The 17,907-nt window shown below is 41.6% G+C and overlaps 1 protein-coding gene across 2 annotated transcripts in view; it reads left to right on the top strand.

Moving 5' to 3' along the window:
- LOC135092588 (uncharacterized) overlaps positions 1–15,234 on the top strand; it is a 71,327-nt gene extending 56,093 nt beyond the window's left edge. For both annotated transcript variants that reach the window (XM_063991200.1, XM_063991199.1), the window contains 4 exons: positions 11,148–11,273; positions 11,568–11,798; positions 12,034–12,199; positions 14,986–15,234. In XM_063991200.1, the coding sequence (XP_063847270.1) occupies positions 11,148–11,273; positions 11,568–11,798; positions 12,034–12,199; positions 14,986–15,116 (654 nt within the window). In that variant the 3' untranslated portion in view covers positions 15,117–15,234. The remainder of the gene's footprint in view (positions 1–11,147; positions 11,274–11,567; positions 11,799–12,033; positions 12,200–14,985) is intronic.
- Positions 15,235–17,907: the final 2,673 nt, after the last annotated feature.

The raw sequence follows: 17,907 nt of genomic DNA, 5'->3' as shown, positions 1-17,907 counted from the left end.
ATTTGCACTATCTGTTATGTGGGGTAGCGCTTGGAACAGGACAGCCAGGAAGTTGTAGGTTCTTTATAGAAACACGTACAGATTGTGGTTTCTATAATAAGGCCAGGAACAAACGAATAATACAATGACAGACCCTGAGGGCATGGCTATCTCGGAAGCACCAGCCAGACTGAGGATTACAGGGTTGCCAAGCGTACAATAAATGGAGGTACAATATGAAAGATGGTACGGCACTTTACATATCAACAACTCCCTCCACTCTTGTAGCACTGTCTCAAGCGGAACTCTTTTCTCTGAGCCCCTGGGAACGACGTGGAATTACTGGGGTAGTAACTGAACTGGACATACTTTTCTCGTCCAAGCAAGGGACCACAGGGATGTGGGGGAAGGGGTCGTCACTGCTGGGTGTCACTGGTCGCAGGAAACGGCGGTTGCGTTGCCAGACGCGTCCGCTAGGGAGACGTACCTCGTAGTCCCTGTTCCTGCTGCAGCTCATGACCACGCCAACCTTGTCCCAGCGGAGAAACGTCGGGTCCAGGATACGGACTGTGGCCCCAATTCTTTGCTTAGGGAGGATTCGGGCGTGCTGGTCATAGAAAGCCTGCACCTGGGCAGCTCGGGCGGCAGGGCGACGGTCGCAGATCTCCCGTCTTAGCCTGCCAGTCCGCGGAGGATTCCGGGTGGGCAGGGACGCAGGAGCGAAGAGGGCGGCCATACATATGTTGCGCAGGGGATCATCCTGTGAAGTTGGGAGCGTTGCGTGGCTCCAGAAGACCTCTGGCGAACTCTTCTGTGTCGATGTTGCCGGAGGGGGCTGTCTTCAGGATAAGGTGCTTCACTGACTTGACACCCGCCTCAGCGTGGCCGTTAGACTGGGGATAGTGCGGCGAGTTCACTACGTGGTGGACACCCCAGCGCTCCATGAAATTCTGGAAGTCGGCGCTGGCGGAATGGGAACCGCCATCGGTACGTAGGCGGAGGAGAACACCCACCTTCCGGAAGTAGTGGCAGAACATCTGGATGATGCGCGAGGCGGTGGTGTCCCCCCACACTGGACAACTGGAGTCCAGAGTGACGAGGAAGAACTTCCCAGCGAGTGTGAAGTTTGCGGAGACGGACTCAAAGGGCCTGGAGGGGTTGTCGTCACACCGGTTAACATGCTTGACCTTGTGAATTGGCTTCGGGAACTCCTGTGAGATGATAGCCAGTTCCTTGCAGTGGCCATAGGAGAGGAGTGGGATCTGGACGCCTTCGTGTACTTGAATCCGGACGACACAAGACCTCTGTCCGAGCCGTAAGATGGCTTGGAAGCATCCCAGGGCAGGTGCCATCTCTGAACCATCCGCCGTCAACGTGTGCACGGGAGGTAGAGGTTGTAGCCTGCTCCTGGGGATCTGTAGCATGCCGAGGTGTCGCTGGCCGATAACGGTGACGTCCGCGCCAGTGTCTGGCGGCATCTGGAGATGTGAAGTGGATCCTCCATGCGTTAGGTAAATACACACGGGCTTGGGAATCATGGCGTTAGACGCTCGACCGGGAGTCACACGGCGGCAGGAACTAGTTTTCTGGCTGTGATCCGTCTTTTTCGCTCGGCAGCACCTGTCGTAATGTCCAGTCTTCTTGAAGGAGCGACACTGGACTTCCTTGGCAGGGCACCTGGAAGTCCTTGCCCAATGACCCTTGCGTCCTCAGTTGTTGCAGGTACCGTCGGCGGCAGGGCACTGATCAGGCGCGTGCCGGCGGGAGCAACACTGGCAGGACTGGGTCGCCTCAACGGCTGGGGGCTTCCCTCGCTGTCCTAAAGGCACCTGCTGAAGTGAGGAGATGGCCTTGTCGCGTCGTTTCCCTTGCTTGTAAGCGGAGATGGAGCACAGCTAACTTGGCGACGACTGGATGGCGGATTTTGTGTTCCGGGGAGCTTCATATGAGCGGCAGCAGGTAACCACGTCCTGGAGAGGTGCTCCTGTGTCCAGAGAGATGAGACGTTGAATTAGTTCCTCCTCTCTGATGCCCATAAGCAAAACCATCTTCAGCTGGGTCTAAGCACAAGTCACTAGATCGCCTGAGCAAAAGTCGACCTCTTCAGCTAGGTTCTTCAGACGGACATAGAAGTCAGAAAAAGACTTGCCGGCCGCCTGTTTGCAACACGGGAGTTCACGGCGGCGTAGATCCTCGTTTCGTTGAGTTTTGAAGTGGGACTGCAACACGTCGAAGACATCTTTCACCGCTAACTGGGTGTTAGGTGCGATCCCGAGAATGTGTTCTAGAGTCCTTTGGACCTCCAAGAAAACGGACATCCGTAGCTGGATCAGTTGCTTTTCCCTGGGGAGTCGCTACAGGTCGATCATGACTGAGAAATCATGCCACCGGCGGCGCCATTGCCTGAACGTCTGGTAGGTGGCGTCGCCTTGCAGGATGGACGGACTCTGAGCCACAGGTTTGCCCGTAGGGGGCCGAACTGTAGACGTAGGAGTTACAGTCATGATGGTGGGTAGTGTAGCGGCTGTAGTGGCAACCGTGGCGGCAGCTGGAGTAACGACTGTAGTAACAACTGTGGCAGTGGGTAGAGTTGCGACTGTAGCGGCCGCTGTAACGGCAGCTGCAGTGACAGGTGTCGTAGCGACTATAACAACAGCTGTCACGGCGGGCGGAGTCGCTGCGAGACCGGCGAATGCAGGGTGATAGGCTGGGGCGAGAGGGCTGAGTGTTGACAAGTGGGTCAGGTGAGTAGGATGAAGACGGCAGGTGTTGAGTGGGAGAGAACAGTTGAGAACAGTCATCCCGACATGCGTGAGGAGCTGGGTGGGAGAGAGGCAGGAAAGAGTGGGGCAGGTGGGGGGTGAGTAGCGATGGCTCCAAGGGGAAGCCTTCCCGCGTGCCGTGGTCGTCTGATGACTCAATGCTGTTGTTTGGTGTCTCCGCACTCGGACGAAAGACGCGAATCCGACATAGTAATCTATGAGATCCGTGAACAGGCAGAAAGTGCCCCCACAAGCAAAAGAAAAACCCATGAGAGGCTGGGTCTTAGAGAAAAGGACAGTGTGTGTGTGTGTGTGTGTGATAGTACCTGGTAACTCGTTCGTCGGCAGCGCGGCCAGCGCCAGAGTATACTGCAGTCACCCGCTTAGAGCTTAACCTTGTGACATAACACTGGAGGCACACCAGGAATAGGGAGCGCTGCAGTCCGCGAGGCTGTGGCAAAAAAAAAAAGAAAAGTTCCTTGGCTCATAATACTCACTGTGCCATGTTATGTGGAGTAGCTGTCGGGACAGGACAGCCAGGAAGTTGCAGATTCTTTATAGAAACATGTACAGACTGTGATTTCTATATTAAGGTCAGGAACAAACGAATAATGCCGTGGCAGACCCTGAGCAGGTGGCTACCTCGGAAGCACCAGCCAGACTGAGGATTACAGGGTTGCCAAGCGTACAGTACGAGTAAATGGAGGTACAGTATGAAGCATGATACATTACATATCCACACCATCCAATCCCAACCAAACCAATGTTAATGTTGTTTGATTTGAAAAAATCGCTAATTGCATCAAACTCTGGCCAACAGGTATAATACCTAAGAAAGCAGTGAAAACTGTTCTTTCTTGGAAAAATACTTGGCATCCAAACATAAATATAAATATAATGTTGATGTACAGAAAAATAAATATCTTTAAAGAAAGGAAACGATAGAAGGAACGACGATTTATCTAAAGACAAAAAGGAAAAGAAGGAAGCACAGTGGGTCACATATGATATAAAGAAAGAATAAGCAAATAATTAAAATAGAGGGATGTATCAGACTACTAGATTCATATGGCACAAGGAAGGAATAAGAAAAACAAAAACAAAATTGAGAACACTGGATCTGCAGTAGCCGATTCATGCACAAAAAGCTTGTTGCAGTTTTATTATTATTATTATTATTATTATTATTATTATTATTATTATTATTGTTATTATTATTATTATTTATTTTGTTTTTTATTTATTATTATTTTTTTCATTTTATTTATTAATTAATTAATTAATTAATTAATTAATTAATTAATTAATTATTATTTTTTTTTTTTTGACGCGCGCTTTGCACTTTCATCGCCAAGGTTTGTGTTTAATAAACGGAAACGACACACGTTTGAAGATATTTCCCGCATCGAGACCCAATGATCAAACAATGACACCAAAATGCACCAAGTTACTTGATGTGGCTTACAGTTCACTGAGATGCGGTTGGCGGCGGGGCTTCTTTATTTCCATCGTTAACGTTTGTGGTCAATATATGAAGATTACACAAAATCACACACTCTTGTTTGGATAATTCTTTCGCATCAGGATCCGATGGCCAGACAAGGGGGAATCTCGACACTGCCTGAGCTTCGCCGCTAAAGTGATACGCGAGGGCCTGCTGACATATCTGGCTGGTACCCGAGGGACGAGTTTTAAACGCACCTATCTTGTTTTGGGCCATTTACACATACTCTACGCAGATCATGTATGGTTTAATACTGAAATGTTTATTTCATATTAAATAATCTAGCACACATTGTGTAAATAGGACAGAAAAGGACAGATTTCACTTTTTTTTTTCTTTGTGTGTGTGTGTGTGTGTGTGTGTGTGTGTGTGTGTGTGTGTGTGTGTGTGTGTGTGTGTGTGTGTGTGTGAAAACTCGAGGATAGCCGGATCTCAAAAAAGGGACAGAACTGGCAACCATGCGCCGCACACAAAAAACAGACGCGTCAGCCAACCTGATGTGGCAGAATAAAATGTCCGGGGTGTCCGAATCCCGTGTTGATTGCCAGACGTGCGTTGCATCACCCATTTACACCTGGCCGGTGTCCGACTCTTGAACACGCTAAACTGGTTTAGGCTAGGTTAAGTTAGGTTAGGATTAGGTTGGGCCAGGTTTAGACTCTCATGAATAGGAAAAATGAGTCTTAAAAATTGTTTGAAATCGTTACAATAATAATAATAATAGATAAATAACTTTGTAACATTAGACTAGGTTAAATTAGAACTAGGTTTGGTTAGGTTTATACCCTCATGAATAGGAAAGGTGTCTTAAAAACTGTTTGAAATCAATACAATGGTAATATTTAAGAAGTGAAAAAGAGAAATGATAATTAGCTACAACCGAACGATGACGAACATCAGCCGCAATCTTTTAATATTTCCTTAATAGCATCGAAATATTTCTGGTACTCAGTGATCTTGTAACATTATAATATTTGTGATACACTATTATTAGCGTTAACGTAAATGTTTGAGTATTAGGATAACGTGTAATTATAAAATCGAACTTCATACAAGGCATCGTGCTGAGTGATTCAAAATATCATAGTTTATCATACTGAACAACATCGCCCGCTTACATACAACCTTCCACTCGGACGCTTTTAGACCTCCTCACTGCATTCCGCTCCATGAACAAGTGTCACGGACATTTTATACTGCCACACAGGCCGTATTACTTCGAAAAGTACTTGATTCCGTCCTGGGAAGGCTAGCTCTGCCCCTTGCAGTGACATCGCATGTGACTGACTCCTCATTAACTGCTACCAATACTAATACTAATGCTTTTTTTTTTTTATTTATTTAGGAGGGACACCGGCCAACGGCATCAAAAAAAAAAAAAAAAAAAAAAAAAAAACACCTAGATGTCGGTCCCCGAATAGGGTCCGAACCGGTAGTAGAAAATTGAATGATAATTGTCTTGAAATTGAAAGAGTTTAAATCATAAGAAGGTGAAAATACAGAAGCAGGCAGGGCGTTCCAGAGTTTACCAAAGAAAGAGACGAATGACTGAGAATACCGGTTAACTCTTGCATTAGAGAGATGGACAGAATAAGGATGAGAGAAAGAAGAAAATCTTGTGCAGCGAGGCCGTGGGAGGAGAGGAGGCATGCAATTAGCAAAATCAGAAGAGCAGTTAGCATGAAAATAACAGTAAAAGATATTAAGAGATATAATATTACGGTGATGAGAAAGAGGCTGAAGACAATCAGTTGGAGAAGAGCAGTTGATGAGACGAAAAGCTTTAGATTCCACCCTGTCTAAAAGAGCGGTATGAATGGAACCCCCCAGACATGTGAAGCATACTCCATACATACACGGATAAGGCTCTTGTACAGAGTTAGGAGCTTGGGGGATGAGAAAAACTGGAGGAGATGTCTCAGAACCTCCTAACTTCATGGAAGCTGTTTTAGCTAGAGATGAGATGTGAAGTTTCCAGTTTAGATTATAAGGAAAGGACAGACCGAGGATGTTCAATGTAGAAAAGAGGGACAGTTGAGTGTCGTTTAAGAAGAGAGGATAATTGTCTGGAAGGTTGTGTTGAATTGGTGGAGGAATTCAGTTTTTGAGGCATTGAACAATACCAAGTTTGCTCTATCCAATCAAAAATTTTAAAGAGATCAGAACTTATGCGTTTTGTAGCTTCCTTGCATGAACTGTTTACTTCCTGAAGGGTTGGACGTCTAGGAAAAGATGTGGAGAAATGCAGGATGGTATCACCGGCATAGGAGTCGATAGGACAAGAAGTTTGGTTTAGAAGATCATTGATGAATGACCGTCTACCACAGCTAACAGCAATAGAACGGTCAGAAAGGAAACTTGAGATGAAGTTTCGGAGAGAAGGAGAGATAGAAGCCGTAGGAGGGTAGTTTGGAAATCAAAGCTTTGTGCCAGATTCTATCAAAAGTTTTTGATGTCTAAGGCAACAGCAAAAGTTTCACCAAAATCTCTAAAAGAGGATGAACAAGATTCAGTAAAGAAAGCCAGATCACCAGTAGAGCAGCCTTGATGGAACGCATACTGATGATCAGATAGAAGGTTATGAAGTGATAGATATTTAAAAATCTTCCTGTTGAGGATAGATTAAAAAACGTTAGATAGGCAGAAAATTAAAGCAATAGCACGGTAGTTTGAGAGATTAGTTTTAGGAACAGGCTGAATGTAGGCAAACTTCCAACAAGAAGGTAAATGTTGACTGACAGAGTTGAAAGAGTTTGAGTAGGCAAGGTGCAAGCACGAAGGCGCAGTTTCAGAGAATAATATGAGGGACCCCATCAGGTCCATACGCCTTCCGAGGATTTAGGCCAGCGAGGGCATGGAAAATAATATTGCGAAGAATTTTAATAGGTAGCATAAAGTAGTCAGAGGGTGGAGAGGGAGGAACAAGCCCTGAATCGTCCAAGGTAGAGCTTTTAGCAAAGGTTTGAGCGAAGAGTTCAGCTTTATAAATAGATGTGAAAGCAGCGGTGCAATCTGGTTGAAATAAAGAAGCAAAGTTATTGGAAATGTTTTTGGCTTGGTGCCAGAAGTCACGAGATGAGTTAGATCTTGAAAGATTTTGACACTTTCTATTAATGAAGGAATTTTTGGCTAGTTGGAGAACAGACTTGGCATAGTTCTGGGCAGAAATATAAAGTTCAAGTACCTTTTGTGGACCACCTCTCTATCATGTATAGCACGAGCATAGGCTGTGTTAAACCAAAGTTTGGAATGTTTAAGTCGAGAAAAAGAGTGAGGAATGTACGCCTCCATTTCCGACCCTATCACCTTTGTTATGCACTCGGCACACAGAGATGTGTCTCTGACATGGAAGCAGTAGTCATTCCAAGGAAAATAAGCAAAATACCTCCTCAGGTCCCCCCAACTAGCAGAGGCTAAACACCAGAGGCACCTCCATTTAGAAAAATCTTGAGGAGGGATTCGAGCAATAGGACGAGATACAGATATGAGATTGTGATCAGAGACACCCAATAGAGAAAATAGGGTAACAGCATAAGCAGAATGATTAGAGATTATGAAAAGGTCAAGAATGTTGGGCGTATGTCCAAGACGGTCAGGAATACGAGTAGGATGTTGCACCAATTGCTCTAGGTCGTGGAGGATAGCAAAGTTAAAGGCTAGTTCACCAGGATGGTCAATAAAGAGAGAGGAAAGCCAAAGCTGGTGGTGAACATTGAAGTCTTCAAGAAAGGATAGCTCAGCAAAATGGAATGTGCTCCACTCTGTAAGTTAACCAGTTAAAGAATTTCTTATTATCAGAGGAGTTAGGTGAGAGGTATAAAGCACAGATAAATTTAGTTTGAGAGAGACTTGAGTTTGAGAGTGAATTAAAAATGAGGATAGAGAAAGTAGGAGGAAACAGGAAAGGAGCTACTGTCGGTTGCCTCAGACACATGCGTTTCAGTAAGGAAAAGAAGATGAGGTGTAGTATAGGAAAGGTGGTTTTCTACAGGTTGAAAATTAGATCTAAGACCACGAATGTTACAGAAATTAATAAAGGAAAAGTTGACGGGGGTGTCAAGACACTTAAAGTCGATACCAGAAGAGCAGTCCGATCTCAGAGCAGTTCCGAGGCTGGTGTAGGAATCGCCATGATAATTCTGATTTTTGAGTGAAGGGTGTGTGTCTAATTAGGTACTTGTAGTTTTGTGTGAAGGGAGAGAGTTGTATTTAGAGGGCAGACTGTGACTACCCCCTTGTGTTGTGAGACATATAAAGAGAAACAAACGTTCAGTGAGATCACAGCTGGGTTTAATGATAAGTTCACAGCTCCCCCTGATCCAGTGCTTTAGACTTCACAGGAGGTAATTATCGTTTCGGCAGATGCCTACTGCTACTGTCTGCCTCTCTCTCTCTCTCTCTCTCTCTCTCTCTCTCTCTCTCTCTCTCTCTCTCTCTCTCTCTCTCTTTCTCCATGTCACACAGGCCCGCTCACTATGCGACAATAACATTTTAATAAGGAAAATTATATATATATATATATATATATATATATATATATATATATATATATATATATATATATATATATATATATATATATATATATATATATATATATATATATATATATATATATATATATATATATATATATATATATATATATATATATTAGCCTACAGAACTTTGTGGCCACAGACGCGCCAGGCTTAGCAGTCTCTCGCTTTCTTTTCTCTCTTTTTCTCGCTATTTCTCTGCTCTTTATTCTCGCTGTATGTACAGGGTGCAACACGAGTTTCTGGAAATACTGAAAGAGGTGAAAGAACGTGTAATTCTAAGTAGAAAATATTCTATACACAAATGCATTTTAAGGCTTTGTTTACTCGTCAGAGTTGAAAATGTATGGGACTCGCGGTGTAGCTATGAGGTGACGGACAGACAGTTGCGATGTCGCGGCCTCGGAGGTGCCACTTGGTCAAATTACGAATGGTTTAATCTTATTTTTTGAAAGCTGTGGAATATTACAGTATCTTATAACAAGACAAATGGTATTAAAAAGCATGTAATTTACCGATAAGCATTACACGCGGTAATTAGAAGTACTCCTGTAAAATGATACGTGGCATCATCACTCAGCTGTTTCCAAGATCGCTCGGACTCATTTTCTGTCCCCCCACCATCTCCTCCCTCAGTTCAGTGATATCAAATAGCATTTTACAGGAGTATTTTTAATCACCGCAATAATGTTGTCATTTAATGAACTCAGAAAGGTTGTGGTGGGGTGGTAACTTCACAACCCTTTGTTAAGGAGGAGAACACAGGATGTGTTGGTGGCCTCTGTGTCATGTGAGCTTCATTGGCAGATGAACAAATTCTTCTAACTGTTGCCTCACTCACGTTGGTGGCTTTTGCTGTTCGGGCAGCAGCTCTTGAGGGATCAAGTAATGGCCCCCTATTAGCCCTTTCTTTCAAAAAATACTCATTTACAGAGTAAATAAGCTCTTTTTCTCGGCTGTGGAGGTGACGAAAACGAGCAGGAGATGTAGTTTCCATCCTCGCTGGCGGCGCGAGAGGAAATGACCTATGGATTAACATGGTCAGTCTGATCGTGTGACCTCACTCGATCACCCATGAGAAGTGACAACGGTAGGAGGAAACGTTGTAGTGTCTGCCAAAAAAAAAAAAAAAAAAAAAAAAAAAAAAAAATTATGCAGGTATCATTAAAAAAAAAAAAAAAACATATATTACACTAACTTGCCTTTTTAGAGCATCACAATGTATATATATACTACGACATCATATAATTCTGAGGTAGGAAGCACCTGACATAAATTGTGTCTTGGTGTAAGTGTTGCAGCGTCACAGGCCGGGGAACCCCTGGAAAGGGCAACGCGCAAACGCTCAATTCAAAATGGTCAGACCATACCCAAAAACGTCTACCACAACTATTTCAACCTAATGGCACCACTGACATTTCATTTACCTCTAAAGCTGAAGTCTTCGTTCAAAACTTTGGTAAAAACTCTACCTTGGTTAATTCAGGGCTTCCTTCTCTCTTTCTATTATCATGGCTCCCAATAAGGTCGTTCACAATGATGTTTTCCAAGCCCTCGCTCTTAAGTCTTAACTCTTGGAAGGATTACCGTGGATATCATTGAATTGCGCGTTCCAGAATAAATGTCAGAGTACACTACCTTAAGGGATGCCTGCATTCCTTCAGGGTGTTCTTCAGATGTGTGGTCATTGACTACCACGCGCTGTGTTTTGTCGTGAAGGTAATCTTGGAGATGTAGTTGATCGCCACAGATCCCCAGGCTTCTACGCTTTGGAATGGTGTCTTGATGCCACACCTTACCAACTTGTTATGTTTAAAGTATGTGTTCTTGCAAATTTACATAGTTTACAAATTGGATCGTAGGGATAAATATCCTTGCTGATATCTATGTTTGATGGTGAAATGCAATTCTGTATTGTTGGAATCAACAATTTGACAGCAAAGAATTGTACGAGTGAACTGACAAATGTACTGTGGGGCAACACCACAGACATTTAATGAACGTGTTTACAAAGAAACGCCTGGAACTGGAAGATGCTTCGGTTCGGTGTTTTGGTGAATAATTTTTTCCTGCTACATAAAGAAATGTTATTTTTGTTATCGAAAGCAATAAAGAAGTGAGTATCTCCATGAGTGGGCTGCAGGCGTGGATTACTATAATGGGCTGGGTTACGTGAATGTGCAGATCGCTTAGCTTCTTATCAGTTTAATCAGCGAAGCAACAGCTTAACCAGGATGCTGGAACTGAAATAAGGTTGAAGATCGGTGGGTAGAATGTGACAGGAAATGATAATCCTGTACTAGACATATGATGAAGATAAACAACAGTTAATAAGCATTCTGTTAACTTTTATTTTTACTTCAGGTGGAGGCATTAGTATACAACTTATGGGGAATGACGGAAGTTGCCTGCTTTGGTATCGGCTGCATTGTTACACAGGACTGGAAAAGCCTTTGTATTGGAAAAGTCTTGCCCTTCTTCGAAGTTAAGGTATACAGTTTTTTCCATATTCAATAGATTGTTGAAAAGATCTTACAGTTAAATAAGTGAAATGATTATTGAATACTGTGTGTGTGTGTGTGTGTGTGTGTGTGTGTGTGTGTGTGTGTGTGTGTGTGTGTATGTGTGTGTGTGTGTGAGTTGTTCATCAGAATGATTGAATGACTGAATGTTTAAGAAAAAAAGGGAAGGCACCGCAACGTCATGGTCATATGGCGCCGCTACAAAATGTTCAAAACAACTAAAATGATATCAGAATAGAATTAATGAAGTTAACACCTGCAGGTAGTGGACCCAAGTAGCGGGCAGCTCTTGGGGACTGATGAGCCTGGAGAAATATGTGTGCGGAGCCCCACCACAATGATCGGCTACGCTAACAACTCGGCTGCTACCTCCTCCATGATAGATGCCGAAGGTTGGGTTCACACGGGTGATTACGGCTATTACGACAGCCAGGGATTGATCTACTTGACCGACAGAATTAAAGACCTCATCAAGGCTAAGTCATCTTTCCAGGTGAGGAAAAAATAAATGAATAAATAAATAAAATGAAAGTGATAATTTTTTTTATTTTTATTTTATCAACCAAGTTTATTTTTGTGTATGTGTTATTTTCATCATAAAATTTTCTTTTAAGAGAGAGAGAGAGAGAAAGAGAGAGAGAGAGAGAGAGAGAGAGAGAGAGAGAGAGAGAGAGAGAGAGAGAGAGAGAGAGAGAGAGAGATTCCAACCTCTTAGCAATAATTTGCAGGTACAGCCGTCTGAACTGGAGGATTTGCTGCTACAACACCCACATGTGGCTGAAGCTGCAGTGATTGGCGTGTGTCAGGATGACTTTGAGGAGGTGCCGCGGGCATTCGTGGTGCTGGAGCCTGAAGCTCCCGTCCAACCTGAGGTCCTCCATCGGTTTGTCAATGGTGAGGCAAGACATATCATTGATGTTTATAATGGCGCATGTAAAATATTCAATGAATTTTCATTTGTATAGAAAAAGGCAGTTGCAGAAAATACGAAATGAAATTATGTTACAAATGTTTTAAAAATTCATCAGCTATGTATCATTCATAATGGTGTATTAAGATAATGCATATTAGTGAACCACCAGTTAATGCTTAAGAAATCAGTAGATTCAGGAAAAGTGCCAGTAATGTGGAGGCAAACGAATGTAAACCTCATCTTTAAGAAAGGAGATAAAACGTCAATAGTGAACTACTGACCTGTTAGCTTTACCTAAATTTTAGGATAAATAATGCAGTCAGTAATTGCGAGGAATATTAGGGATCATTTACTTGAAGATAAGCTTGAGTCACAGCATGGCTTCATGAAGGGGGAAGTTATGCTTTTATGAACCTGTTGTTTTGTTTTTTTTATGGTAAAGTAGATGAGAATAGTTATGATATACTTTAGTAAGGCTTTCGACAAGGTAGCCTATCAAAGGCTCTTGAGGAAGGTTAGAACGCATGTGATAGATGGACAAGTGTTAAGCTAGATATGATCACCATAGCCAAGTAATAAAAGCAGATAAGAAAGGGATTCACCTTGTGTAAATTTACGCGTGTATGACCTATTCAACTCCCGGACGCATCATTGTGACGTCACGATAGGTTTCAAGGCTCCGCCCCAATGTTATGCTTTCTACTACTGAGAGATGATGTCACCGCGCGACATGTAGCACAACATAAGCTTATAATGTTTACATTAAGCTGATTTTTTTTTTCATTTCTTTATTGAAAATTCCTATTTATATTAATAACTTTTATTATGCTGTAATCCTATTATAAGTTTAGTTTACTGTACGTACTACTATCGTAGTCAAAATTTCTGAAACACTACGTCATTCCCAGGCATGTATCGTACATGTAAGGAAAGAAAACATGATAGGTGTGCAAATCATGTAAACATATTACTCAGCACGCATATTTCTCATCACTATTAAGAAACGAATCCTCATCATCATCGCTATCGTGGTTGGTAATGACAGCTTCTACAGTCTCGTGTATGTTGTTCACGGAAGTGACGTCATAACGACGTCCTGACACCTTCATACAGTGTCCCCATGAAAAATTAATTTCTTAATTACTTATTACATGAAAACTATGAAATGCTGAAGAATGAAATTTAGATGACAAATTAACAAAATATGGAAGTCTTTTTCAATATCTGATTTTTAACAGTAACATAATTACCAAGGTTGCTGTGTAGCTCGAATGATATGCTCATTATGAGCGCCGGCAGATTTTCTTTCAGAATTTCCACGATCTAAGTTCTAGCGAGTTCACTGTCTTTGAAATTGTTTGAAAATTTTCTTGATTGCTGGTATGGATGAGACATTTCTAAGACTAAAGTGTTTCCCATATTTTCGCTGAGTGTGTACTAATGATTTCGTCTCTGGATGCAATTTTACGATTTTCGAGCGTTGCTTGACTGAGAGTGTCAAAGTTGAGCCAAACTGATAATACTCATCGGGAAAAAAGAAAAAAAAAACGCTTCTCGATCCTAACCAGAAAGAAACAGACATCTTGTGAAACAACGTAAGAAGTGAATAAATAAAAAAATATATTTATTTATTTATTTATTTACTTTATTTATTTATTTATTTATTTTATTTATTTTTTTATTTATTTTTTTTGTGGGGGCACCCCGTATGTCCGGTGTGGGTTTCCTCGAGGTCTATCCAGAACTCGGGATCAGCGTATGCGTGAACAGCATGCCAGATGTATGGTTTGATACCTCATTTGCGCCCTGCCGTCACGGAGTGAGTATCCCCTCGATGCTCTGAGGATGAATTTGGTAGATGATATATTCAGATCATGGTTTCTTGCGACGGTTTGAATACTCAGATTCATTATTTTCGTGTCTGATGCTATTGTTCTTAAATTTTATGTCAGCTTTGTTGCCTCAATCTTCACCCTCTATTTGAGATCCAATTCCTTCCTATCTTTTTCTCAAACCTAAATTTTTCAAGCTTGAACCCTTTATTTCTTTTTCTATCCTGTTTACTAGTCCTAAGATCGCACGGGCTCGCTCCCCCCGCCTTCCTCGCTTCGATGGTGCCACGTAGTATTTTACAGGTGTACTTTTAATCACCGCAATAATGTTGCTGTATAATGTTTATCGGTGAATTACATGCTTTTAATACCATTTGTCTTGTTATAAGATATTGCAATATTCCACAGTTTGCAAAAAGTAAGATTAAATCATTTATAATTTGACCAAGTGGCACCTCCGAGGCTGCGACAATACAACTGTCTGTCTGTCACCTCATAGCTACACTCACAACACACCCACGAGTCCCATACATTTTCAACTCCTGACGGGTAAACAAAGCCTTGAAAATTCATATGTGTATATAACATTTTCTACATAGAATTACACGTTCTTTCACCTCTTTCAGTATTTGCAGAAACTCGCGTTACACCCTGTGTGTGTGTATATATATATATATATATATATATATATATATATATATATATATATATATATATATATATATATATATATATATATATATATATATATATATATATATATATATATATATGAGAGAGAGAGAGAGAGAGAGAGAGAGAGAGAGAGAGAGAGAGAGAGAGAGAGAGAGAGAGAGAGAGAGAGAGAGAGAGAATGTCAGTACCCCCACAGTCAGTATTTCTATTATATTTTTGCTTTTTTTCATCCCACAATTAACTGCAATTAACGTCGCCAGATTGCGTTCCTGACTTCAAGCAGCTGACCGGCGGGGTGTGGGTGGTGGAGGAGATCCCCAAAAACAGCACTGGCAAACCTCTGAAGCGACAACTCAAGGCTGGTCAAGTTACACAACTGGCATCCTGCTGATGATTACTACGCAATACCTTTGCTTTCGTGGAACTAAAAGTGAGGGTACGTGGGTGTTGCCAATTTCAATGACAAAATATTTTGTCTGTGTTTATCAATGTCCACTTTCTTACTTATTGAGTTTGTTCTTTAAAAAAAAAAAAAAAAAAAAAAAAAAAAAAAAAAAAAAAAAAAAAAAAAAAACTTTACTTCATTTATTTCAACTTCTAAATCATTTACGTCTAACTACAACATAAATATATTTTCAAATCTGTTCACAATCTTATCAATATAGGTTCTACAAAGTTCATTATCCACGTAATTCGATAGCTTAGATAGTATTTAGCATAGTTAATAGCAGTACATTGTATAAATATATACATAGTAATATGAGTAATTAATACACTAATATATTAAACATCTTTATATTAGTCAGCTGAATTGCACCATTACTTTAATCCCCACACTTACTTTTACAATCGTTTGTGTAAATGTTGAAAAGAACAGGTGACAACACATATCCCTGGGGAGCTCCTGTGCTTGTAACTATGATGTCAAAATTGATGTTAGATATGCTGACAAACTGTTCCCAATTTAAGAGGCAGTCTAGTATCCACAATATGAGATTACTGTTAACATTCACGGTTAACAATTTGTCAATTAGTAGGTGAGATTGAATGGTGTTGAAAGCGATAATGAATTACACGAATGTAAGAATGAAGTTTTTTAAGCTGGCTCGTTATTTCGTGACAGCATTTGTACACTTCTCCCAGATGAATAAACTGGTGTGGATCATTATACTCACTAACAAACCTCCACAAAATATGCTTAATGATTCCCCGAGCGGAGAAAGAGGATTCTAATTTTGTTACTGCACATCTTTACAACCCAATGTTTCGGCTGGCCCCTGGAGGGTACAACGATGATTTGGTCAGGAGCTCTTTTTGGTGTCCATCTCATATAAAAACTGCTATTTTAAGCTCGAAAATACCTACTACGTAACTTTTGACGGCTCATCTTTCTTATTTCATGACATTTCTTCGTCAGACCTACCTTTTTTGCCGTATTTTGCATATTTCGATTTTTTGGCATGTGAGCAGAAATTTCTGTCTAACAACTCTCGCCACTATCACCTCCTCACTACAGCTGGAGCTCGAGTTCGGAAAATGCACGAATTATTTGCCATAACTCATTTAATATACGGGATATATATATCAGACTCAGCAGTGACTATAGAATCAAGATACATATTGTAAAAACTTGACAAAACAAAAAAGAAATTGGTATTACGACGAATTAAACTATAAAGATGTAAAAAAATGTACGTAACATGTTTACTTATGCTCGCTATTTTCGAAAGTTAATCATTGAATGCTGAAATATATTATTACATTAAGTAGGAAAACTCGTGAACACGACAGTGTGATCAGAACGGAGATAAAGCTCCACATATTGAAAACACAGAGCCATTTATAGCAACATACCACACGCCGCAACCATCACGGCGACGCGACACTTGCCGTGATGGTTGGTGGTAGGGGAGGGTCCTTGGTAAGGGGGACGTGGCAGCGGCGACACAGCGGAAACCTTCCAGAACTGTATATACAGGGTGTAACGCGAGTTTCTGCAAATACTGAAAGAGGCGAAAGAACGTGTAATTCTAAGTAGAAAATGTTCTAGAGAGAGAGAGAGAGAGAGAGAGAGAGAGAGAGAGAGAGAGAGAGAGAGAGAGAGAGAGAGAGAGAGATGGTATAGATATAATTAGCTAGATAGATAGATGTGCATTTATGGGCAGGCTGGGATTAAAAAAATTGGTAGGCAAAATTCGTCTCACAATACCTCAGATTCCATCAATTAATTCCATTCAAACTTGTAATAAAAGTTTGTTGAAGAGAAGTGTATCAGAACAACCTCCATTACATGAAACACCTTTGCTTTTCTGAAGAAAAGTTACATATTTTCATTGTTCAGTTCTTTTCCTGGGTTTTTTTATTTGTTTATTTTATTTTTTTTATTTATTTACCAACATAACCCAGCCTCTCTAACCAAATTGGGGGTTTAAAAAGGACTAAGACAATCCTTTGTTGTAACATAACCCAACCTTCCTAGCCAAATTAGGCTTTAATCTTTTCACTGCGATATGCAACAATTCACAACACTAGAAACAATGTATGAAATCTTTATAAACATCTACAAGGAAAAGAAAAGAAAGGAAAATAGATTACGCAATTTGTAGCCTGTTTAATGGTTACAGATGGCAGCAGAGCAAGAAAACATGTCTCCCAATAGTTAACGAGCGAGGAAGGATCCACCAAATAGCAGTGAAAGGATTAAAGAGGACTAAGGCGATCTTTTGTTGTAACATTACAACGTTCGACCCGGTCTGCGACGAGTCTAACTAAACCCACCCTCACTCGCCATGTCAATGGTCGGGAAACGAGTACCTTGGGGGCAGGTGAATACAACCCTGACTTTCTAATATATGATCTAATCGTTGGCCCTGGCCATCGGTGTGTAAGACAACAGTCATCACATACTACCATTATAGGCATTGTTTCCAGGTGTGAGAGTCCGTTGACTATCCTGATTCATGACAATACAGAATATGCAGCCCTCCTTCAGCAATTTCCTACGCTCACAGAGCCTCTCCAGCAGCGAGAAACCACTTCCCACGCCGTACACCACCACACTGAGACAACTGGCCCATCAGTCTTCGCTCGGCAGCCTCCGTGCCGCAAAGGCAGAGTTCGATTCCCTACTAAAGGATGGAATTATACAAGCATCCGAGAGTTGTTGGGCGTCTCCTCCTCAT

The sequence above is a fragment of the Scylla paramamosain genome, chromosome 40 (genome assembly GCF_035594125.1).
Source record: "Scylla paramamosain isolate STU-SP2022 chromosome 40, ASM3559412v1, whole genome shotgun sequence".
Taxonomy (NCBI): Eukaryota; Metazoa; Arthropoda; class Malacostraca; order Decapoda; family Portunidae; genus Scylla; species Scylla paramamosain.
The sequence above is the reverse complement of the archived record's forward strand: the minus strand, read 5'-3'. Positions and strand labels throughout refer to the sequence as shown.